The 25,211-nt window shown below is 41.5% G+C and overlaps 3 protein-coding genes across 3 annotated transcripts in view; 1 reads left to right on the top strand and 2 right to left on the bottom strand.

The window, feature by feature from the left end:
- LOC135169793 (uncharacterized) overlaps positions 1–6,207 on the top strand; it is a 70,749-nt gene extending 64,542 nt beyond the window's left edge. The window contains exon 4 of the mRNA XM_064135091.1: positions 6,161–6,207. Within this exon, the coding sequence (XP_063991161.1) occupies positions 6,161–6,207 (47 nt within the window). The remainder of the gene's footprint in view (positions 1–6,160) is intronic.
- A 2,971-nt stretch (positions 6,208–9,178) lies between these two features.
- LOC135169792 (uncharacterized) lies at positions 9,179–13,354 on the bottom strand. Its single transcript, XM_064135090.1, has 2 exons — positions 12,082–13,354; positions 9,179–12,018 (listed from the first exon to the last, which is right to left on the bottom strand). The coding sequence occupies exons 1-2, from the start codon at positions 13,352–13,354 to the stop codon at positions 9,179–9,181; spliced, it is 4,113 nt and encodes a 1,370-aa protein (XP_063991160.1).
- Positions 13,355–16,735: 3,381 nt separating this feature from the next.
- Positions 16,736–17,665, bottom strand: LOC135169791 (uncharacterized). The gene is made up of 3 exons (XM_064135089.1): positions 17,648–17,665; positions 17,096–17,603; positions 16,736–17,015 (listed from the first exon to the last, which is right to left on the bottom strand). The coding sequence occupies exons 1-3, from the start codon at positions 17,663–17,665 to the stop codon at positions 16,783–16,785; spliced, it is 759 nt and encodes a 252-aa protein (XP_063991159.1). The 3' UTR covers positions 16,736–16,782.
- Positions 17,666–25,211: the final 7,546 nt, after the last annotated feature.

Raw genomic sequence — 25,211 nt, 5'->3', positions numbered from 1 at the left:
ATGACACGTTCCACTATGAACTCGTCCTTGTCCGTTGGTTTATTGACAAGCACCAATTCTGGTTCGTAGAAAAATCCCTCAATTGGTTCGTCAGCAAAATCCATCAACTCGTATATCGGCAATGATTGTTTGAAAACGGCTTTCGTTATTTTGAATATTTCTTTACTCCAATTAGTTTCATATCCTTTCTCAAAGATGCCTTTCGTTCGACTGATGCGTACATAGTCACCAACTTTATATTTAAAGGATTCTTTACGTGGTTTCTCCGTCTTGAATCGACTTTGTATATTACGCCATACGTATGGTGCATTATCCATAGTCACAGCCGCAGGCGCCATCTTTATTGAAGAATGTCGCGAGTTGTTATAAGACTCGACAATTTGTTTCAAAACATCTGTATACTTATATGTTCGACTATGTGTAAAGTAACGCCACATACATTCCTTCAATGTCCGATTGAAGCGCTCCACAACTGCAGCTTTTATGTCGGGATTACGTGCAACACGAAATTTTATTTTCTTATCAGAAAAAAATTTTTGGACACTGTTGGCCATAAATTCTTTTCCCTTGTCCGTTTGTATCGAAACAGGAATGCGCCCTCCATTTGTATCCATTATACGTTTGAAAGCTTCAAGAACCTGTGATGCTGATTTGTCTTTCAATGGCTCTACCCAGGCAAATTTACTCAAGACATCAATAACTACAAGTAAATATGAAACCCCATCATTATATGTTTTTAATGATCTCAATTCAACTAAGTCAGCCTCCCACACATCATCAATGTTGGTTACTGTATAATGAAGACGCGGAAATTTACGCTTAATGGGTCTATGAAGGGTATAAGTGTTCTGAGCATTAAGCCAATTTTTTATTTCACTTTCAGGTATTTCTTTCTTATATTTTGACAAAATATTTCGAGCCCCTGTGTATGCCTCAGGCTCTGGAAGGTCAAAATATGTCCTCGAGAGTTTTTCATTGTTCAAAACGGAAGCCATGATGTAACTTTGTCGGTTTTCGCAGTGTAGGGAGAACTAAGCCGGGGTTTTTTCGAGTTTTTACGGGGGCGATGAACAGGAGGAGTGCGTGATCTATAGCTTTTCCTTCTTCTATCTTCGTCTACGGAACTCTCGTCCTCTGAAATTTCAGGTTCTCTTCGATTCCTAATGTCTGGCAATGCTGGTGGAGGCTGATGAAACTTGGGATTACCCAGAAACTCCCGAGGGGTGTTCAGGCTTTGGAGATAAATGGCAAAATGCTCCCATCCTTTAGCTGAATATGTTTTCCGTGCTCTGACAACATCTTGTATGAGATCCACAATATTGACACCAGGAAATGTCTGTCCATCCAAAGTCACTTGTCCTTTTGAATTCCATTTGAGTCTGTTAGCAGTATCAATGGCGTCAATGTATTCTAGTATACCAGCGGCTTTTCGCTGATATACTTTAGGTACAGTAGCAACAATAGCTTTTGGGTCGTATCGTTCAGCGGTTTCAGTTTCGACGTGGGCCTCCGTTTCTAACACCGGCGTTTTAGTTTGTTCTGTATAAAACAAATATCGCCTCAGAACGTCGTTATACAACTTCCATTTTTCATGGTCATCTCTAGGGCTTTTCGAATTTAAAATTTCCAATAGCTGGGTATCTAATCTGCTTGTAACAGTGCCTGGAGTTTGCGCTGATGGCTGAATTTCTTTAGCCAATTCCGTTAAAACATGGTGAGCATCAACATGTGAAGAATTTTTTTTTTTAGACGCTCCACACTCTCCTCTGGTACAAGAATCATTTTACGTGCATGTTCCATCCTTATACAATGGCTGAGATAAGTGCGCTTATCAGAGGACCCAATAGCATCGGCAAAATTGAACCACCTTTCTGATTAATGATTTTTTTCTTGCTGCTTAAACTTTGTTTTTTATCGGCAAGTTTTCTCAATAGTTTTTTATGTTTGCACAGTTTTGATTTCTCACAATTTTCCAAAGGAATATTTCCGTGTAACAAATTTAAAGCACACTCGCAAATGCAGCGAATTAAATCTTTATTAGCGTGTTGTATTATTACCCGGCGTAGCCTGGGTGGTGCGTAGATGAGAGCGTGTAATAAGGCTGTATTTTTTTCTCCCAGCGACTTGCGAACAGAGCCGCTTTCAGAACGACTTCTCGTTGCCATCACACATGAACGACTGGTACACTCCGTGATGCCCCTCCTCCTTTTATATTGCGATCCTTGCGCGGAATATAAACATAATGATGGGGATCACTGGGGAATACATTGGTTCGAAACCTACAGTTTTCAGGAGTCGATTGTTTCAAATCTAACAACAAATAGCCATGAGCTGCCGACGTTGCATCAAAATAGGCTTCTTGCAGAAATTTTGGATCTTCTGGATATATTTGACGAGCCAAATGGGCAATTTGTGCACGATCTCTGGGATTTTTAAATACGACGATGTAATTTGTATTCAATGAAATGTCTCTCTGTCGTGTTCCTTGGTGGAATAAATTTTGAGATAGAAACATTACACTGAGATTTTTATGATGGCTTCCTTTTGTAAATAAATCAACTATTGCACCATTCGAAGATTCCCGCATCAAATCGTCCACGACAACCAATTTTGGCTTATTATCATCAAAATCTCCAGATCTTGGTAGGCCTTCACGAAATTCGACAAAATTATTATCATAATCCGAATATCCATTCTGCCACTCAGCGTAATAAAAGATCACTTTTTCAATTTGTGTATCGCACATTTGCTTAATTTCCTTCAAAAACCTTTTAACAAAAAATGTTTTTCCACAACCCGTGGGACCACAAATCATTGCAGTAAAGGGATGTTTCCACCTCGTGTCCATATTGCCTTCTGATTAATCATGCCTAAAATCTCATCATTTTATACAATTTTACGATATCTGAAAATATGGATTTGAAAATGCTAGAGAGGGGCGTGACGTAATGCACCTGTATTGGGGTCAAGTGGGCTTGCCTATGACTAGGACAAGGACAATGCTCGTAGGCGGGGGCAGGTAAAAAAGGCGAAGAAGTGCAGTAGCCCCCCTGTGGCGCCAACAGTAAAACCCCTGACTTTTCCCAATATAGCCCGAATTTTCTCGCACTAACTGCAGTCGTCCAAGGGACATTCACAATGTCGGACCCCAACGATTTAGCGGGGCCCAGTGACCCGTCCGAAGAAAATACTACACCTCCACAGGGAGATTTTGATTGGATAAATAATTTTGATCTTGAGTTATTCGGTGATTTTGCCATTGAAAATAATTTTGATGGAGATTTATTCGAAAATTTTAATTCTGCGCTCTTTGATATTCAATGTGGTGGTGGTGAAAATGTTGTGAGTGACCCTAAGGTTTTGGAAGCTGTTGAAGAGTTTAATCTAGATTTACTAGATCAGCAGAATGGTAAGTATCTAGCTTCATACCTTTTTCTAATACCGAGAAAAAATTTTAGGCATATTTTTTTATTGAAAAATACTAAACCCAATTTCAGATCAACAAAATGGCCGCGAAGAAGAGATTGAAAATCGATTGCCGGCCTTAAGGACAATACGACGATCACGCCAGAGACTTCCACGTTTCAAACTCGACACACATGTGATGGAGTTTGCAATCAACCCTTTACCTGAAAGTCGTGACCCTGCCGACTGGGTTGAAGAAGCTTTTCGTGATGTCTATAATAAAATTATTGAGGCTGGAGGGCGTGGTATGAATCGAATGTGTCTTACATTCAATTTTGCAAATATGCAAAGAGACAATGCCTGGATAAGTCCACGTGCGATCAAAGGATATGAGTTTCAAGATCTATGGAATCTTGTCAGCTCTATCGCGCAGAGCGCAAACGGTTTCGGATGTGCCGATAAGTTTTGGATCAAACTTCACGTGGCTGAAGCCCCGGTAGGTCAAGGTTTCCTTGAAAACGGCATGAAAAGAGGGTTTAGTAGAAAATGTATCCTTCAGATTTCGAATGAAGATGGCTTGTGTCTAGCCCGATCACTTGTTGTGGCCAAAGCACATGCAGAAAAATTAAAAACCAGAGCTGATAAGGGCAAGATCCACGAGGTATGGCAGGCAATCCGGCAATGCAAGGGAAAAATGCAACGTAAGGAGGCCGAAAGACTAACTCGAAGGGCAGGAGTCATTGCTCCTGACGAAGGCTGTGGTCTACAGGAAGTTGCTCAATATCAGCGATACTTGGCTGAAGAAGGATGCCTTATCAAGGTCTATTCCCTCATGAGAAACGGAAAAGATCACCCTGTGCCCTACGATGGTACACCTGAATTGATTAGCAGAAAGATGACCGTCCGATATACCTTACCGATTGTGTATTATCCTGAAGAGAACCACTATGAGCCAATCCAAAATTTACCTTCATTCTTTGGCGTGAAGTATTATTGCGAGCATTGTAACAAACCTTACACTACGCAAGGACATGTTTGTGATAGGACTTGTGATAGGTGTTTGAAGAATCCTCCGTGTGACTCTACGATTGTTGATAAAATAGTGTGTGACGATTGTAATCGGGAGTTTCACGGGCAATTGTGCTTCGATCAACATAAGAAACCAGGATCTTTCAGCGGAAATAACCCCACCGTCTGTGACTATATAAAATTGTGTGGACAATGTAATACGAAAATTGATCATCGCAAAGCTCAGAATCATGTGTGCCACAAATATTATTGCAACGTATGTCAAAAGGACGGAGATATTTCTCATCTCTGCTATATGCCCACCTTAAAAAGCAAGAAAAAATTGACTTTGAAACGCGTGGCGTTTGTTTTCTACGACTTTGAAACCAGACAGGATGAGCTTCTGCAAGGAACTACAGATGTCAACGTACACATTCCTAATCTTTGCGTTGCCCAAACTGTGTGTGATCGTTGTGCAGATATGACCGACGATGACATTGTGAACGCCAACGATAATCACGGAAATCCGTGTGGCGTGTGTAAACATCGGGAAAATGTTTTCGATGGTGAGGATCCTGTGCGAGGATTTGTTGATTACATCACGTCGATGGGTAAGACGTATAAAAAAGTAGTTTGTATTGCACATAACGCGAAAGGCTATGATTCACAATTCGTTTTGAGAGACGTCATGAAACGCATTAACAGTCAAATTAAAGCGATAATTAACGGAACAAACATTATCTTGATGGATTTTGGGGATAATAAATTTATAGACAGTTTAAATTATTTTCACATGGCTCTTGCAAGTTTACCGAAAGCTTTTGGATTGGGGAATATAGCGAAAGGCTATTTTCCACATTTTTTCAATACAAAAGACAATCAAAACTACGTAGGGCCTATACCTGATAGAAAATATTATGGTGCTGACACTATGGGAGTACAAGATCGTGAAAAATTCTTATCCTGGTATAATGATCGTGTTGAAGAAGATTATGAATTTGATTTTCGTAAAGAAATTCTTCATTATTGCAGACTTGATGTTACAATTTTGAGACGAGCCTGTGTTGAATTTCGAAAACTGATTATGAATGCTGGAAATGTCTGTCCTTTTACAGAATGTGTAACGATTGCTTCTACATGCATGCGTATTTTTCAAACAAATTTCTTAAAAGACAAGCAGATAGGCATTATACCTCAGGGAGGATATCGGTTAGGGAAAACGCAGTCGAAAATCGCAATTGAATGGCTCTTGTGGCGCGAACATTGCGAGAATCATCGAATAATACATGCCGGACGAACTCGTGAGCACAGAACAACTTCAGGCCTGCGTCTAGATGGTTTTTGGGAGGATACCGCGAATAATAATAAGAAATATGCATATCAGTTCCACGGATGTTATTGGCACGGATGCCCACGGTGTTTCAAATTCAATAGAGATAAAGAGTTGAGTCACAAGGATACACTAGAGAGTCGATATGAGAGAACAGGGGCGATTACACGGGAATTGCGACACTCGGGTTATGAAGTCATTGAAATGTGGGAATGCGATTTTATTGGTCAAAAAAAGACAGATCATGTGTTGGCGAATTTTGTAGAAAACGTTGATCAGCAAATGTTTATAGCGCTGGATCCGCGCGATGCATTTTTCGGGGGACGAACAGGAAATACCGTAACACATTATGACGTAAAAGATAATGAGAAAATTCGCTATGTTGATGTTTGTTCGTTATACCCATACGTTTTAAAGACAGGGATTTTCCCGATTGGCCATCCCACTGTCCATGTGGGGCGTGATTGCCAGCTTATATGTCCTAATAATAATATTTCGCGGATAGAAGGTCTCGTGAAATATCGCGTTTTACCCCCTTGTCAATTATTTCACCCTGTTTTACCAGTAAAAGCCCATGGAAAGTTACTGTTCCCTCTCTGTCGATCATGCTGCGATGATCTTGTACAAGACAATTGCCCTCATGATGATCCCGCTGATCGCGAATTTTTGGGAACTTGGGTCGCTCCAGAACTTCGTAAAGCCGTAGAAATGGGGTATAAAATATTAGAAATCAGTGAGCTTTGGGAGTATAAGAGTACTACGCGTTATAATCCTGTGACGCGAACAGGTGGATTATTTGCCGAATACATTAACACTTTTTTGAAAATAAAACAAGAGGCTTCGGATTGGCCTGCTGAGTGTGTAGATGATGAATCAAAGAATAGATATATTGCTGAATATGAGACGCGAGAAGGTATAAAACTTGACAAAGATAAAATTCAAAAGAATGCCGGATTAAGAGCCGTAGCAAAACTTTGTTTAAACTGTCTCAGGGGTAAATTTGGGGAGAGGGAGAACTTGACAAAAAAAACTATTATTCGAACACATGAGGAATTTGCAAATATAATGTTTAATCCTGAAATTGAAGTAACAGGACTTGTTCCTGTCGATAACGACACTCTCTTCATGTCCTGGAAACATTTAAACGAAGCCGCGGAAATGTCCACTAAGGCTAATGTCGTTATTGCGGCTTATACAACCGCTCACGCGCGTCTAAAGTTATATTCTTATCTAGAAAAACAACAAGAACGTGTTTTATATTATGATACAGATTCGGTCATTTACGTTAGCGATGGATCAAATGAATTACCGCTAGGGAATTTTCTAGGGGATTTGACCGACGAAGTAGAGGGCTACGGAGAAGGAAGTTTCATTACTTCTTTTGTCTCTGGGGGACCTAAATTTTACACTTATCGCGTAAAAAAACCGGACGGCAGTATCGCGGAAGTTAGTAAAATAAAAGGGGTTAGACTGAATTATGAATCGCGTAAAGAAATTCATTACGACTCGATTCGCGCGCTCGTTGTCGATAAAGCAGATCCCTACCAGATCGACTATCATGGTATTCGGCGGACCGTGTATCATGACGTCATCACGAAGCCTGAGAGTAAGATCGTACGTGCGACAGGCCCAAAACGGCGGCTTGATGGTTTTGCGACTCTGCCCTATGGTTTCAAAAAACCGCGATTTAACCGCTGCTAGTTGGCGCGCACTGTTTTTTTTAAATTAAGTATTTTATGCATTTAGATTAATTGTTGTAGTTTTGTATAATATTGTTATGCACGAAAAACGTTTGTAGGCCTGCATTATTTAATAATTAATTGAATTAAATTGTGTTAACACTGCGTTCGTTTTTGAACACTCTGGAGTTGTAAATTCCAGAGCTCTGACCTCCACAGAACAGTATTTACAATTTATGCTACACGCCGAATTTATCCTTGTGTAGCTGATTATTGTTTGGGAAGATATTAGGGTGAGGAGACTTGAAATGAACACTCACGATTTGAAAAAGAGAGATATTTGTTTATTTCTAATAAAAAATGTCTTGGGGACCTCCGATGAGGTGTTTCTTATGCGCAGGGTGGTTGAAGACTAAATTTACAATTGGAGGCATTTCGCCTTGGACATGCGATGGAAGGGAGGAATATTAAGGGAAGGGACAATATTAATGGGCCCACTCTCCAATAAAAGAAGTTTGGAGAGGAAAATGTGAGGGATTTTAGATGGGTCATAAAGTAAGATTGGGCCGCCAGGGATGTTTTGGCAATTAGGAAAGGGTCTGAGGAATGTCCATAACTAATGGGAAAATGAATACTGTCATTAAGGGTTGGGACTAAAAACTAACATAATTAAGAGTTTTTCCTTAATGCTATTTTTTTTGGGGTTTCTTGATAATTTGATACGCAACATACTCCCCCGTTGAGAGCATTGCGATCAATTAATTTTTCGAGCTGCTGGAATCCATGGGAAGGGGTGCCAGTCGTCGAACATTTCGATCTACTTCTCCAGTAGATGTTCGAACCTTGACCTTTCTGATTATGCCATCGCTCGATGGATAGGTCTCAATGACGCGGCCCATGCGCCATTTAAGAGGAGGGAGATTGTCATCACGCAGGAGCACCAATGTTCCAATGTTGACATCGTGATGCCCCGAAGTCCACTTGTGACGGATGTTCAGTTCTGACAGGTACTCCTTATGCCATCGGTTCCAAAAGTGTTGTTTGATCTTCTCCAGATGCTGCCAGTAGGAAAGACGATTGTTGGGTACTTCGGTCCAGTCAGGTGAGGGGAGATCTCTGGTAATGTCTCCATGCAAGAAGTGAGCGGGTGTGAGAGCAGTAAAATCGTTGGGGTCAGCAGATAGTGGAGTCAGTGGACGAGAATTGAGGACTCCCTCAATTTTAATACAGAGAGTATTAAGTTGTTGATATGTCAACATCTCGTTTCCAATGACTCGCTTCATATGCTGCTTGCACGATTTGACGGCGGCTTCCCATATGCCACCGCAGTGAGGAGAAACAGGAGGAATGAAATGCCATTCAATACCCTGTTCAGCAAGATGTCCATTGACAATGTCACAGTGTTTCTCGTCGTTGAGGAGTGCGAAGAGTTCCGCCAACTCCTTGTTGGCACCGGTGAAGGTAGTCGCGTTATCTGAATGGAGAGCCTTGCAGGATGGATGTCGGGAAAGAAATCTGCTGAGAGTGGCCAAGAATTCCTCACTGGTCAAGTCATCGACCAATTCAATATGGACCGCCTTGGTGGCGAAGCAGACGAATATGCAAACCCAGATTTTCAATTTCTTGAGGTTGCGGTGTCTTCTCTCTTTGATGAAAAATGGACCACAATAGTCCACTCCCGTGTGGGTGAAGGGTTTTGTCTGCGTGATTCGTGTGCTCGGAAGATCTGCCATTGGGTAATTTACTGCAGGTGGATTTACCCTAGCACAGTTGATGCATTTGTGGATGACAAATCTGACTTGGCTGCGCCCGTCAATGGGCCAGTACCGCTGCCTAAGTAGATGGAGGGTGGTCTGAATGCCAGTATGTAGGTTAGACAAGTGAGTTTCTTGATGAGAAGATGGGTGATGTGATGTCCTTTGGGTAAAAGTATCGGATGTTTTCCATCTAGAGGGAAGTTACGAGATTTTCTCAGTCGTCCACCAACTCGTATGAGGCCGTTTTCATCGAGCTTCAGGCTGAGGTTATTGAGTCGATTCTTGAGAGGGAGAGGTCGTCCGTGTTGAAGTAGAGTTAGTTCGGTGGAGAAGGCTTCTTGATGCACTAATTGCATGATCCTAGTTTCTGCTGCTTGTAGTTCTTGGAGAGTGAGATGTTTGTGTGGGAGTCTCTGATGCCACCTCAAACATCGTGCTGTGATTCGTTTCAGTTTCTCAAAAGATGAATATTGATGGAGAAATGGATTTTTGGGAGTTTCAGTCATATAGAGACAGGTGGCCTTCTTTAGTTCCGGTAGTTCTGTGGGTCGTGCAATATGTAAATGGGGCCAATGCTCTTCAGGTAATTGAAGCCATTGGGTTCCATGTAGCCAGAGGTGATTTTTCAAGAAATCAGAAGCCAGTTGACCTCTGGATACTGCGTCTGCGGGATTCTCATGCGTGCGGACATGTCTCCATTCGATGTCCTTGGTAATTTCTTGGATTCGGGCCACTCTGTTGCCTACAAACCGTTGGAGGAGATGAGGAGGAGTCTTGATCCAGTGGAGAGCCACGGTGGAATCAGACCAAAAAATTTCTCGTCGAGGTACGAGGTTCGTTGATGTTTTAACGGTGACATACAGTTTGGACAGCAGTTCCATGGCACACAGTTCTAATCGAGGAATCGTGTGTGTACCCTTGAGTGGTGTTATCCGGGATTTCGCGCAGTAGAGATTGACCTGGACCTTTCCATTTTCTTCAATTGATTTTAGATAGATGCAGGCTCCATAGGCAGCTTGGCTGGCATCACAGAAGCCATGCAATTCCAGATGTTGAAGATTCGTTGCGGCTTGTCGTTTGAATTGCATCTTATTGAGTAGGGGAAGCTGCGAGGCAAATTCATTCCATCTGGTATGAATTTCTAATGGTGTGGAGTCATCCCAATTCAGCTTCAGCCTCCAGAGTTCTTGCTGGATGATTTTGGCATGTGTGACCACTGGATTTAGGAGTCCAAGTGGATCAAAAATGCGTGCTACGTCTGATGCGATCGTTCTCATCGTGATGATGTCTCTGGTGCCAATGGGGTTTACAGTATACACAATACTGTCCTGTTGTGAATCCCAATGGATTCCGAGAGTCTTCAATGTGGGATCATCACCTCCAAGCAGCTGGAGATTGACTGTAGAGTCTGAGAGCCCTTGGAGAACTTGGTGAGAGTTGGAGGCACACTGCCGCAGGTTGAAACCACCAGCTTTGAGCAAGCTAATCATCTCGTCTCTGAGGATCAGGGCTTCTTCTAGTGTGGAGGTTCCAGTGAGAAGATCGTCAACATAGAGATCTCGCTTCAATCGTGATGCTGCGAATGGGAATTTGTGGTGTTCGTCGTCAGCCAACTGGTGAAGGCATCGGACTGCGAGAAATGGAGCAGAGGAGAGACCAAACGTGACTGTCTGTAATTCATATGTAGTGATTTTTCCCTGTTCGCGCCAAAGGATGCGTTGATACTTGGTATCCTCAGGTCTGATCAGCACTTGGCGATACATCTTCTCGATGTCGCCAGTGAGTATATAGTTGTGGAGCCTGAATCGAAGTACCAATGCTAGGATATCGTCCTGAATGGTTGGGCCGACCATCAGGGCGTCATTGAGTGAGATACCCGTACTGGAACATGCTGAACCGTCGAACACCACTCTAGTCTTGGTGGTGAGACTGGTCTCCTTGAAAACTGCATGATGGGGTAGGTAGAAGCCATCTTCTACCTCTGATTCAATTTTCTTCATGTGGCCCAGCTGCTGGTACTCCTTGATGACCTTCGTGTAGTCCTCGGCGAGTTTTGGGTTCCATTGGAATTTCCTTTCCAATGAGAGGAGTCGGCGTTTTGCTTGGAGCAATGAAGTACCAAGCTGATCCTTTTTTTCATTAAAGGGAAGTGCCACCACATACCGGCCTTCTAGGTTGCGTGAGACGTGTTTTTGAAAATGGGCTTGGCAAGCTACTTCAACTTCTGATTGTCGGCTCTCACTGAGCCCGATGTCTTCAATTTCCCAAAATTTCTTAAAGTCATTCATAATTTCGGTGAAATGACAGTTTCCGTGATAATCATCAGATTCGTCATACATATTACCAGAGACAATCCAACCAAATACGGTTTTTTGAAGATAGATGTCTGCTGCGTTGGGGAGTTTGACTTGTCCTATGCTAAGAATGGAGATGGATGTGCTGGAACCCAACAAGACCTGAATTGGCGCAGGTTTGTGGAAATTCGAGTCTGCTAGAGGTAAATTCTTTGGGATGTTCAGTGATTCACGATCAATCTGATCACTGGGCACGAGAGATGAAATTCTGGGAACTATTAGAAAACTCAATACCTTTTTGAAGTTATTCTGTTGAGAGGTGATCGTTGTCTGGATCCGATGATGGACAGTTGTGGAGAGTTCGTTTAGAGCTCCAATGGGGATGGAGCAGGTTAACCTTTTGATGCCCAGTTCAGCAGCCAATTCTTGAGTAATGAAATTCTTCGTTGAGGCGGTATCAATCAGAGCACGACACTGAACAGGTTGATGATTTTTGTTCAGCAAATTCACAATGGCGGTGGGGAGAATGTCCTGTCCTGATGAATCTAGTGGTAGAGAGATGGCTGATGTGAGCGGCGTAAGTGGGACTGGAGAGGCTAGTCAGGTACTGGTGCTAGCTGATGCTGTTGGAGATTCCCGGACATGGTGTAGAAGAGAATGATGCCTTGCTTCTGGGTTATTACACGTCTTGCAATAGGCCTTTGATTTGCATTCTTTTATCCCATGTCCTTTGGCTAGGCCATTGAGACAACGGCCTTGATTGAAGATTAGCTTCTTTCGATTTTCAACATCCATGTCTGTGAACTTAGAACACTCGTAAATTCTATGTTCTTCTGAACAGACTGGACATTTCATAGGAGTATTGGTGAGGAAAGTTTGACCTCTGGTTGTCTCTGAAGGGCTGGATCTGGCATATTGTTGACGCTTAATGTGTGGATTTTTTCGTCCTAAATCTTTGATGTGTGGTGACTCGTTCTTCTGTCTGGAAGATTTGGATGTGTCTGCGTTTTTAGCACAAATGCCACGTTTTTCAAGAAAATCCAGGAGTTGCTCGTGTTTTGGCATCTCCTTGCCTTCTATGAGGGTTTCCCATTGGAATACTAGGTCTTCATCCAATTGGTCGAGAATGATGGTACATATGATGCCATTCAATTGGTCCTCTGCTGTACCAAAACCACTGATGGAGCGTAGTTGTTGGCGCACTGCGTTGACAAGGTCGATGAGCGATGTGTGTTCTTTATTTCTTTTCCCAATGTTGAGGAGGTGAGAGCAATGCCGTCGGAGAGCTTGCCTGGGGATGTCGAATTTTTTATCCAGGAGAGCCCAAGCTGCGTCGTAATTGACGTCAGTGATGTCCAGGGCCTCAATGGCTTGAAAGGCTTCTCCCTTGCAGCACGTTTGGAGATACTGTAGCCTGATGACCTTATCAACATGACTGGGTAAACGAGCGTTGAATTGATCTCTGAAGGATCTGTACGTTTCGAACCGTCCATCAAAGGTTGGTAATGTAATTTCGGGCAATTTCATATTGAAATTTGCCAAATGTACATTATGAGGTGACGTCGGCTGTGTTGATGGCGATTGCACTGTGGGTGAATTTTTTTCTTTAATGAGGCGTCTCATCCTAGCTGCCACTAGTTCATAGTTGTCTTCTATGGTGTCAGCTTCTTTGGTGTTGATGTCTACGTTATCGATGTCGAGCTCGAGGAGTGCCTTGTTGCTTCGCTCCCATTCAGCGAATTTCTCTGTTAGTGTTTTTAATTTTCCCTCGATGAGTTCGACCATTGTTTCTCGTGTATCTCCATCCAAGAAAGTTTTACACCTTGTTAGTCGTGATTTAAAAATCGTGCGGGCGGACTTCATATTCTCTATATGAGCCATCTCGGGGTGTGTTCGAGTTCTGGGTGGACTGTATGAGATCATAAGATTTTCGTGCTCCCCCGATGCGTAGCGTTAATAGATAAAAAAGGTCACTTAGTTGCGAATAATGAGTTTATGCACGAACACAATCACTTGATGTCACGAAAATACACTGAGTTTGTTCACTGTCTTTACACTTGAGTTTTTCACACTTGAGTTTTATGCGAATGAGTTTATACACTTGAGTTCTATACACTTGAGTTTTATACGAATGATTCTAAATATCCGGCTCGAAGGACCATGAATTAAATTGTGTTAACACTGCGTTCGTTTTTGAACACTCTGGAGTTGTAAATTCCAGAGCTCTGACCTCCACAGAACAGTATTTACAATTTATGCTACACGCCGAATTTATCCTTGTGTAGCTGATTATTGTTTGGGAAGATATTAGGGTGAGGAGACTTGAAATGAACACTCACGATTTGAAAAAGAGAGATATTTGTTTATTTCTAATAAAAAATGTCTTGGGGACCTCCGATGAGGTGTTTCTTATGCGCAGGGTGGTTGAAGACTAAATTTACAATTGGAGGCATTTCGCCTTGGACATGCGATGGAAGGGAGGAATATTAAGGGAAGGGACAATATTAATGGGCCCACTCTCCAATAAAAGAAGTTTGGAGAGGAAAATGTGAGGGATTTTAGATGGGTCATAAAGTAAGATTGGGCCGCCAGGGATGTTTTGGCAATTAGGAAAGGGTCTGAGGAATGTCCATAACTAATGGGAAAATGAATACTGTCATTAAGGGTTGGGACTAAAAACTAACATAATTAAGAGTTTTTCCTTAATGCTATTTTTTTTGGGGTTTCTTGATAATTTGATACGCAACATTAATTAAACAATTTAATGAGTAGGGGCTATTCCTCCACTCGCTTAATATTTTATTGTAGCCTCGAATAGTTATTATTAATGGATAGGGAATCGTTTGTTGATAATTAATATCCAAATTACATATTTTTAAGTTTGTTTGTTCATTAGATATTAATTTTTTAAAAAATGGGCCCTACAATGTTTACATTTGAGCAGAGCCTCCTGGTGTCAGGAGGCGGCCCTACGGTTTTACCGACACTGTGGAATTCTGGGAATGTACGTTTCTAGGGTCCTGGGAGGGGTTACCGACTGTCAGGGGGGCGCCACCGTCAACTTTGACGGGGCGGGTTTTCAGCCGTTCGTATTTCGAATTGAAATACGAAGTTTCAAAAACCCGCGGCCCGCGAAAATGAAAATTATCTGTAAGAAAAATGTAATTTATACGAAGAAATAAATAAATAAATGAATAAAAATTGAAAAGATTCCCTTTACGCTTATTCCCCCACCCATTTCCTATTTAATAATAATAATTTAAAATTAAAAAGAAGTAAATGTTTAAAAAAAAAAGGTACACAAATATTCATTTTAAAAATTTTTTTATTGAAAAACTTAAAACTAAACTACATTTTTTTTTTTGGTTCTTAATAATAATAATCTTAAAGCTAATATACTCTTTCTGAATAATAAACTTAAAACTAAGGGAAGGGATAATGTAAAAAGAACATAGAAATACAAAAATTTATTTTAAAATTTATTTATTTAAAAAAAAACTTAAACCTAACATACAAATTTTCTTTTTTAAAATATTAAAATTAAAGTAAAATTTTTTTTTTCTATTTCTATTTTATAAATTAAAACTAAGGGAAATAAATAAAAGTAGAAACAAGAAAATATTAATTTTAAAATTTTATTTTATTTTAAAAAAAACTTAAAATTAGAAAATACAATTTTTTTTTTAATTTAATCTAATTAAAGGGGGGGTAGGGTGGAGGGGGATCTCAGTCCCACTGCTCCAGGGACCAGTCCTCCTCCGTCAGGTCAGGCTGGGTGGGCTCCTCTCCGAAGAGGATCCTGAGGGCCCAGGCATCCTCGACATCGTAGAGGGCGAGCACCTGCTCGCCCTCGGCCTCGAACTGTCGCGCCTCGCGCCTCACAGCGCGGACCCAGCGCGCTCTCGGGGTGTCCGGACCGACACCTCCTTCCCAGCGAGCCCCGGCCTGCAACAAAAAAGAAAAAATAAATAAATAAATTAATTTTATATAAATAGGAAAATAAGGAGGGGAAGAGGTGTATTTTAGGAGAGGGCTGATGGGAATGACAGGAAGGGTTTAAACGGGATAAAGGGGATAGAGAGATAGAGAGAGAGAGAGAGAGAGAGAGAGAGAGAGAGAGAGAGAGAGACAAAACTCACCATGTAGGCCTCGTCCTCGGAATCCGCCAACCATTTGGCGGCCCTGGCGTGCAAATCCTGGATGGCGAAAATATTTTCGCCTTCCAGGGTTTCACCCTCCTTGTCCTCCCACCGCAGCCACGCATTGGCCTCTCTCAGGTAGGCCCGCTCCCTCCTGGTTGCCTGCATCTGAAAAATGAAAAAAAAAGCACAATGAATTAAAAATTTAAAAAAAAAAAAAGCCGAACAAAATGGATTTAAAAATTAAAACAAACGAAAATCAAAAACTAAAACAAAAATATGAAAACGAAAAAATCCAAAAACTAAATTAAGCCGCATGAATTTAAAACTAAAACAAACGAAAACCGAAAAATCTAAAAAACGAAAACAAACGAAAAAATCAAAACTATAACAACAAAAATTTGAATGAAAAAAAACGCGGATTTGAAATTTAAAAAACGCGAAACGTATAGGCATGCCGACATTTAAACAATATAAAAATACGCGAAATGAAAACCAAAAACAAAAAACCCAAGAATATAAAAATACGCGAAATGAAACCCACAGACGCGAAAAGATGAAAATTTAAAAACAAACCGCGAAACACATATAAAAAATCGCGAGAAAAACCGCGAAACCCCACGAAAAACATGCAAAAGATATGAAAAAAACTTACCTCGCGGGCTAAGTGCTCTTGGCACGCTCCTGCACATGTCACTTTCACCATTTTTTTTTTTTTTTTTAAATAAACACACAAAAAACACTAAAACTGGACACGACACTAGTCCTCGGGGATGGTGATGGTGAAAGAGGGCGAGTAGTGGAACCTCACGGTTTATATAACTTCTGCCCCACTATTTCGCCCTCAACCCTCTAAACCGTAAGTTAGAGGGAGATGGGGGTAAGGATTTATGTAGGAAAGACGAGGAAAAAGTCAAAATTGTTCTCTAAACCCTCTAAACAACGAGAAGGAAGGAGACAATAAACGAAAGACTACAGGACGCCGACGAAGAAGAAGCGAGAGAGAAATTTCTCCTAGCTTCTACGTGAAAAAAAAAGGGCTGGGGACAGGAGAGGGAATATTGGGTCTTGCCTAGCAATAAAAAAAAGTCAAGACTCACAGGTAATGCAATAAAATGTATGACTTTTATTTCAGGTATTCAAAAAAATACAGACATGTTTAATGAATTTTTAACCCGAACGGTTACTGGGTGATAACGGGGTGAAATCAAGACTCTGGATGGCCAATCCTTCATCATCATCATCCCCGCTTTGATCCAATTGCATCGCAATTTGATCAAGCTCTTTTTGGCGCTGCGTTGGAGCCCATCGCCCTCCGTAATCGTCCTCGCGATTCCTTTGTTCTAGATTCGCGCCCAACGCGACTAGAACGGCCTCGATTTCCTCGATAGATTTTCGCGGTTCTGAAACAAAAAAACAATACAAGATTAGCCTAAATCAATCTAATCTCAAAATTCATATGATTGATTGATTGAATATTTACTTTTCGGGGTTGAGGTCGCGAAATTCAATGATCCATGCTGAGCATCTTCACCCTCGCGTTCCAGGATTAAATTGATCACTGATGGAGTGCTGGGAATGATCTCGATCGATGAATCCAATTCCATCATGGGCTCAGGGATGATATCCTTCGATGTGTTGTCCTTGGATCGATTTTTTTCTGATTCGCGAGCTCTAAATTGTCTTTGTTTTTCCTTAGCTAGTTCGCGACGTTTTTCGCGAGCGATAAAGTCGGCCTTCTTTTTTTCCGCGAGTTTTAAACGTTTTTCGCGAGCCTGTATTTTTTTCAGATCCTTTTTCTTATCAATGCAGTTCACTTGATTGAATAAATCAAGATCTTTTTCTAACATATTAATCCATAACTTTTTTTCTTCTGTACTCACTTGCATAATTTCACTTGTTTTTTTATTATTGACTTTCAGGATTTTAGAGCCACTTTGAGTGCTACCGGGTGATTTATGGCCCAATCGTCTGGCTGAGTTTTTCTTCTTCTTTTCAACCTTTTGAAGGTCAAAGTCAATATTTATGACAGGACCTGCCTTGGAAATCTCATGTCTTTGGAGTTTCACTTTTTTCACTATTTTTTCAATTGATCTTTTCTCATCACTGTTATATTGCACTACACGATCACTAATTATCTTAATTCCGTTTTGATTGGCCTTGTTTCCACCATATTTAGATTTTTTAGGTTTAAAAGTTCCAGGCTGATAACCTGATTGATAACTGGATTTTGGAGATGAGTTCATTTGACTTGATGTCATTTTGACGTAAAAAGCGTAAATGCAGTAAAATGATCTCCCTGGGGTCCTTGATGCATCCCTAGTTTAGAGGAGGAGGGGCTAAGTTTTCCACACTTTTTTGAAGATTTGCCCTTGGTGGGGGGTCCTTTGCATACCTGATGGGGGCGGATGCTCGAGTTTTCCTTTTTTTCGCCCCCCCCCCCCCACTTGTTTTGCATTTGTTGGCTATTGAAAGGAAAGGTCAATGATTGGCCCATTTCCTTTCTTGTAGACCAATGTCTCCTCCCCCGCAGGGAGATAATATTCTTCCTCACACGCCCTAAAAAAGTAGTACCAATAGAGTTTTTCCCCCACTCCTGCTTTGCATAATCTTGTGTGTTCTATGCAGTTGAAAAAACCATTTGACTTCGACATTTTATATAATAATACATCACTATTATGCACAATTGCTTTAGTAACCACAGCCAAAGTTTTTGCATTTTTCGCATATTTCCTTTCATTTAATAAATTCGCGATTGCAATGCTTCTCAGTGATGGAGGATTATATCTCATTTGAAAATTCGATTCGATTTCTTTATTAGATTCTGCAGGTTCTTCATTGTAACATACTTTAAAAGTCGTACACATGTCTATGCCCTCATCTTGAGTGTGTAATTTATCCCTGCGATATCTGATATGGATTTTATTCCATATTTCACCGAGAAATTTATATTTGCATACACAAGAAGGATCAACAAGGAAATCTTCCACTTCGCATTCCAATCCTGACCCTATCGCGATTTTCCGCGCTTTTGCTGGAATGCACATGTCATCACTGTCTAGGTAATCATCATCGGTATATTTATCAACACATACGCGTACTCTTTTCTGGCGAAATTCAGGCTTTTGTCGTCCCTCATACGATTCGCGACCCGCGAGATATTTTTTAAGGGACTCTAAATCGTAACTTTCAAAGTTTTTAGACATTTTTACTATTGCAATGCCTTTTAACGAATGACAACAAACGCGTCACTCGATTTAACAAAAAAAAATCGGTATAGGAAGGTTCCATGGTAAGAGTGGGGGTACCGCGCAACATACAAAAACCGCGAAAGTGGGGCGCATGTGTGACGCCGCCGCCGCAGAACTCCCTGCGGTGGGGGATAATGTGTGACGATTATAGGTCTGTCATGCGTATAGTGGGGGATTCTGTCCCCTCCACTCTCATACGTAGTGCTATAAAACGCGGGTGCTCGCGGTGGATTTGATTCAGTCGTCCTGATTTCATCCATTCATTTTTTCAACATGGAGAGCAACAAACAAAAGGGATTCAGTGATGCTGAACAGCATGTGGTCTTGTCTCAAGTTATATCTTTGAATAGATCAGAGACAAAACAAATTCGTGTCGGCTTAAAAGTTACGTGTTTCGGTCAATTCGTCCCGGTTGTGCAATTTATGGGCGTACGCCCGAAACGCGCCATATTGTCAATGACACGAGAAGAATGGACCCTTTTTTTCAACGATTTGGATGCTGTAACCGATTACTTTGACCCTGAGAAGTTCCACCCAAAGATCAACCACAATCTACCTGCAAAGGAATTTGGGGCCATAAACGTGAAATTCCACCGCAGTTTTGAAAATCCCTGCGTGACCTTTGTTCGCAATGATGATGCAAATCAGACTCCCATAATGATGATGGGACAGAGCATCATTACATTGAAACACAAGGCTGCATGGATTAATCAGTGGCTGGATTTCTTGGAGACATTGCCTCTCAAGGAATACAAGGAATCGCTTGTACAATCAATTAAAGGAATTGCTATGAATTATATGGATTATAATAGAATGCCTGCCACGGAGGATCTTCATCATCGCATACGCGTAAATTTCGAGGAAATTTATCTCATGGCTCGCGATGATCTTCGACGTACAATACCCCACGAAAATCTTGGTTATTTGTATCAATTATTTGGAGAATTATTCCATAATTGTTACAATTATTTGGATAAATTCGCGGGAGGGGCTTACAGAATGCCCTCATATTGAAAAACCATACACATATGATTTTATGTAACTCATTTGTAAAATGGAACCTACGATTTTATGAAATATAAAAAAAGATAAAATTTAAACCCTATGTTTAATTATTTATTACAAAAACCCTCAACATCTTTTCAGGTATAAAAAAGACGGAAGGCAAAAAACATTTTTGATCTTTAAATAAAAAAAAACCTTTTAAAAGGAAACAACATGTACTAAAAGAGAGAGAAAAACATAGTCAAAAAAAAAGGAGACATCGTTGAGAATTTTTCCAACGGTCTTCCATAGAAAGGGAAAATTTATTACCCTAAAAAACCTGTAAAAAAATCATCCATTTACTGCGCCATTCATGCCAGGGCATTGCGCAATCCTCCATCTAAAAAAAAAAAAATAATGGGCCCAGTTTCCCTTAACACGTGAACGATATTCCATTGCATAACAACGGAATGCTTTCAGGCGTTTTGGGACCTGCCCGCATTCCTTCGTCACCCACCCACCACCCACTTCCTGTCGAACAATGACATTTTTTGGGGACCCTCACCCCAGGGGGGCCCTAGAGCGGCGACGTCCTCCTCAAAGGACAATGGGGAAAACGTGTTCGGACACGTCTGGAAAAAGGGGGAAGGGGGGCGATTCCTGGAAGAAAATTCGCCAATCGTGCCCACTTACTACTTGCGTGTGAACAATTTGTCTTCGAGAAAACGTCGATTATACATATGCGTTTTTACGACATCGTGGGAATCACTTTTTTTTGGCTGCACCTAGACAAAATCTGGCATCATATTCGGTTTCAGCACGTCGAATAACCAAGGAAACTGATGCGACATCGTTTTCTTTGCGACCACAGCTCACGAAAAACTCAATCATAGAAGTTGATATTCGTGTTCGATATGATGGCATATAACTTGAGTACACATTGTCGTAGGCCGATGAAACCGCGTGCAATAGCTTCGTCTCGTCGAACTACACGAGTGCAATGCGCGAAGTTTGCGTGTGAACAATTTGTCTTCGAGAAAAAGTCGATTATACATATGCGTTTTTACGACATCGTGGGAATCACTTTCTTTTGGCTGCACCTAGACAAAATCTGGCATCATATTCGGTTTCAGCACGTCGAATAACCAAGGAAACTGAGGCGACATCGTTTCCTTTGCGACCACAGCTCACGAAAAACTCAATCATAGAAGTTGATATTCGTGTTCGATATGATGGCATATAACTTGAGTACACATTGTCGTAGGCCGATGAAACCGCGTGCAATAGCTTCGTCTCGTCGAACTACACCAGTGCACTGCGCGAAGTTTGCGTGTGAACAATTTGTCTTCGAGAAAAAGTCGATTATACATTAGCATTTTTACGACATCGTGGGAATCACTTTTTTTTGGCTGCACCTAGACAAAATCTGGCATCATATTCGGTTTCAGCACGTCGAATAACCAAGGAAACTGATGCGAGATCGTTTTCTTTGCGACCACAGCTCACGAAAAACTCAATCATAGAAGTTGATATTCGTGTTCGATATGATGGCATATAACTTGAGTACACATTGTCGTAGGGCGATGAAACCGCGTGCAATAGCTTCGTCTCGTCGAACTACACGAGTGCAATGCGCGAAGTTTGCGTGTGAACAATTTGTCTTCGAGAAAACGTCGATTATACATATGCGTTTTTACGACATCGTGGGAATCACTTTTTTTTGGCTGCACCTAGACAAAATCTGGCATCATATTCGGTTTGAGCACGTCGAATAACCAAGGAAACTGATGCGACATCGTTTTCTTTGCGACCACAGCTCACGAAAAACTCAATCATAGAAGTTGATATTCGTGTTCGATATGATGGCATATAACTTGAGTACACATTGTCGTAGGCCGATGAAACCGCGTGCAATAGCTTCGTCTCGTCGAACTACACGAGTGCAATGCGCGAAGTTTGCGTGTGAACAATTTGTCTTCGAGAAAAAGTCGATTATACATATGCGTTTTTACGACATCGTGGGAATCACTTTTTTTTGACTGCACCTAGACAAAATGTGGCATCATATTCGGTTTCAGCACGTCGAATAACCAAGGAAACTGATGCGAGATCGTTTTCTTTGCGACCACAGCTCACGAAAAACTCAATCATAGAAGTTGATATTCGTGTTCGATATGATGGCATATAACTTGAGTACACATTGTCGTAGGGCGATGAAACCGCGTGCAATAGCTTCGTCTCGTCGAACTACACGAGTGCAATGCGCGAAGTTTGCGTGTGAACAATTTGTCTTCGAGAAAACGTCGATTATACATATGCGTTTTTACGACATCGTGGGAATCACTTTTTTTTGGCTGCACCTAGACAAAATCTGGCATCATATTCGGTTTGAGCACGTCGAATAACCAAGGAAACTGATGCGACATCGTTTTCTTTGCGACCACAGCTCACGAAAAACTCAATCATAGAAGTTGATATTCGTGTTCGATATGATGGCATATAACTTGAGTACACATTGTCGTAGGCCGATGAAACCGCGTGCAATAGCTTCGTCTCGTCGAACTACACGAGTGCAATGCGCGAAGTTTGCGTGTGAACAATTTGTCTTCGAGAAAAAGTCGATTATACATATGCGTTTTTACGACATCGTGGGAATCACTTTTTTTTGACTGCACCTAGACAAAATGTGGCATCATATTCGGTTTCAGCACGTCGAATAACCAAGGAAACTGATGCGACATCGTTTTCTTTGCGACCACAGCTCACGAAAAACTCAATCATAGAAGTTGATATTCGTGTTCGATATGATGGCATATAACTTGAGTACACATTGTCGTAGGGCGATGAAACCGCGTGCAATAGCTTCGTCTCGTCGAACTACACGAGTGCAATGCGCGAAGTTTGCGTGTGAACAATTTGTCTTCGAGCAAAAGTCGATTATACATATGCGTTTTTACGACATCGTGGGAATCACTTTCTTTTGGCTGCACCTAGACAAAATCTGGCATCATATTCGGTTTCAGCACGTCGAATAACCAAGGAAACTGATGCGACATCGTTTTCCTTGCGACCACAGCTCACGAAAAACTCAATCATAGAAGTTGATATTCGTGTTCGATATGATGGCATATAACTTGAGTACACATTGTCGTAGGCCAGGGAAACCGCGTGCAATAGCTCCGTCTCGTCGAACTACACGAGTGCAATGCGCGAAGTTTGCGTGTGAACAATTTGTCTTCGAGAAAAAGTCGATTATACATATGCGTTTTTACGACATCGTGGGAATCACTTTTTTTTGGCTGCACCTAGACAAAATCTGGCATCATATTCGGTTTCAGCACGTCGAATAACCAAGGAAACTGATGCGACATCGTTTTCTTTGCGACCACAGCTCACGAAAAACTCAATCATAGAAGTTGATATTCGTGTTCGATATGATGGCATATAACTTGAGTACACATTGTCGTAGGCCGATGAAACCGCGTGCAATAGCTTCGTTTCGTCGAACTACACGAGTGCAATGCGCGAAGTTTGCGTGTGAACAATTTGTCTTCGAGAAAAAGTCGATTATACATATGCGTTTTTACGACATCGTGGGAATCACTTTCTTTTGGCTGCACCTAGACAAAATCTGGCATCATATTCGGTTTCAGCACGTCGAATAACCAAGGAAACTGAGGCGACATCGTTTCCTTTGCGACCACAGCTCACGAAAAACTCAATCATAGAAGTTGATATTCGTGTTCGATATGATGGCATATAACTTGAGTACACATTGTCGTAGGCCGATGAAACCGCGTGCAATAGCTTCGTCCCGTCGAACTACAGGAGTGCAATGCGCGAAGTTTGCGTGTGAACAATTTGTCTTCGAAAAAAAGTCGATTATACATATGCGTTTTTACGACATCGTGGGAATCACTTTTTTTTGGCTGCACCTAGACAAAATCTGGCATCATATTCGGTTTCAGCACGTCGAATAACCAAGGAAACTGATGCGACATCGTTTCCTTTGCGACCAAAGCTCACGAAAAACTCAATCATAGAAGTTGATATTCGTGTTCGATATGATGGCATATAACTTGAGTACACATTGTCGTAGGCCGATGAAACCGCGTGCAATAGCTTCGTCCCGTCGAACTACACGAGTGCAATGCGCGAAGTTTGCGCGTGAACAATTTGTCTTCGAGAAAAAGTCGATTATACATATGCGTTTTTACGACATCGTGGGAATCGCTTTTTTTTGGCTGCACCTAGACAAAATCTGGCATCATATTCGGTTTTAGCACGTCGAATAACCAAGGAAACTGATGCGACATCGTTTTCTTTGCGACCACAGCTCACGAAAAACTCAATCATAGAAGTTGATATTCGTGTTCGATATGATGGCATATAACTTGAGTACACATTGTCGTAGGCCGATGAAACCGCGTGCAATAGCTTCGTCTCGTCGAACCACACGAGTGCAATGCGCGAAGTTTGCGTGTGAACAATTTGTCTTCGAGAAAACGTCGATTATACATATGCGTTTTTACGACATCGTGGGAATCACTTTTTTTTGGCTGCACCTAGACAAAATCTGGCATCATATTCGGTTTCAGCACGTCGAATAACCAAGGAAACTGATGCGACATCGTTTTCTTTGCGACCACAGCTCACGAAAAACTCAATCATAGAAGTTGATATTCGTGTTCGATATGATGGCATATAACTTGAGTACACATTGTCGTAGGCCGATGAAACCGCGTGCAATAGCTTCGTCTCGTCGAACTACACGAGTGCAATGCGCGAAGTTTGCGTGTGAACAATTTGTCTTCGAGAAAAAGTCGATTATACATATGCGTTTTTACGACATCGTGGGAATCACTTTCTTTTGGCTGCACCTAGACAAAATCTGGCATCATATTCGGTTTCAGCACGTCGAATAACCAAGGAAACTGATGCGACATCGTTTTCCTTGCGACCACAGCTCACGAAAAACTCAATCATAGAAGTTGATATTCGTGTTCGATATGATGGCATATAACTTGAGTACACATTGTCGTAGGCCAATGAAACCGCGTGCAATAGCTCCGTCTCGTCGAACTACACGAGTGCAATGCGCGAAGTTTGCGTGTGAACAATTTGTCTTCGAGAAAAAGTCGATTATACATATGCGTTTTTACGACATCGTGGGAATCACTTTTTTTTGGCTGCACCTAGACAAAATCTGGCATCATATTCGGTTTCAGCACGTCGAATAACCAAGGAAACTGATGCGACATCGTTTTCTTTGCGACCACAGCTCACGAAAAACTCAATCATAGAAGTTGATATTCGTGTTCGATATGATGGCATATAACTTGAGTACACATTGTCGTAGGCCGA

Source organism: Diachasmimorpha longicaudata, chromosome 15 (assembly GCF_034640455.1).
Source record: "Diachasmimorpha longicaudata isolate KC_UGA_2023 chromosome 15, iyDiaLong2, whole genome shotgun sequence".
Lineage (NCBI taxonomy): Eukaryota > Metazoa > Arthropoda > Insecta > Hymenoptera > Braconidae > Diachasmimorpha > Diachasmimorpha longicaudata.
This window is presented reverse-complemented; position numbering and strand designations above follow the sequence as displayed.

What these genes read in the sequence shown, in the direction of transcription:
- LOC135169791 (XM_064135089.1), bottom strand. An exon ending in CGCGACCTCAACCCCGAAAA is followed by an intron (nt 17,016 to 17,095) that starts GTAAATATTCAA and finishes TTTTTGTTTCAG; the next exon opens with AACCGCGAAAATCTATCGAG.
- LOC135169792 (XM_064135090.1), bottom strand. Translation starts at nt 13,354, where the DNA reads ATGGCTCATATAGAGAATATGAAGTCCGCCCGCACGATTTTTAAATCA. An exon ending in AACAGCATCAGCTAGCACCA is followed by an intron (nt 12,019 to 12,081) that starts GTACCTGACTAG and finishes CTCTACCACTAG; the next exon opens with ATTCATCAGGACAGGACATT.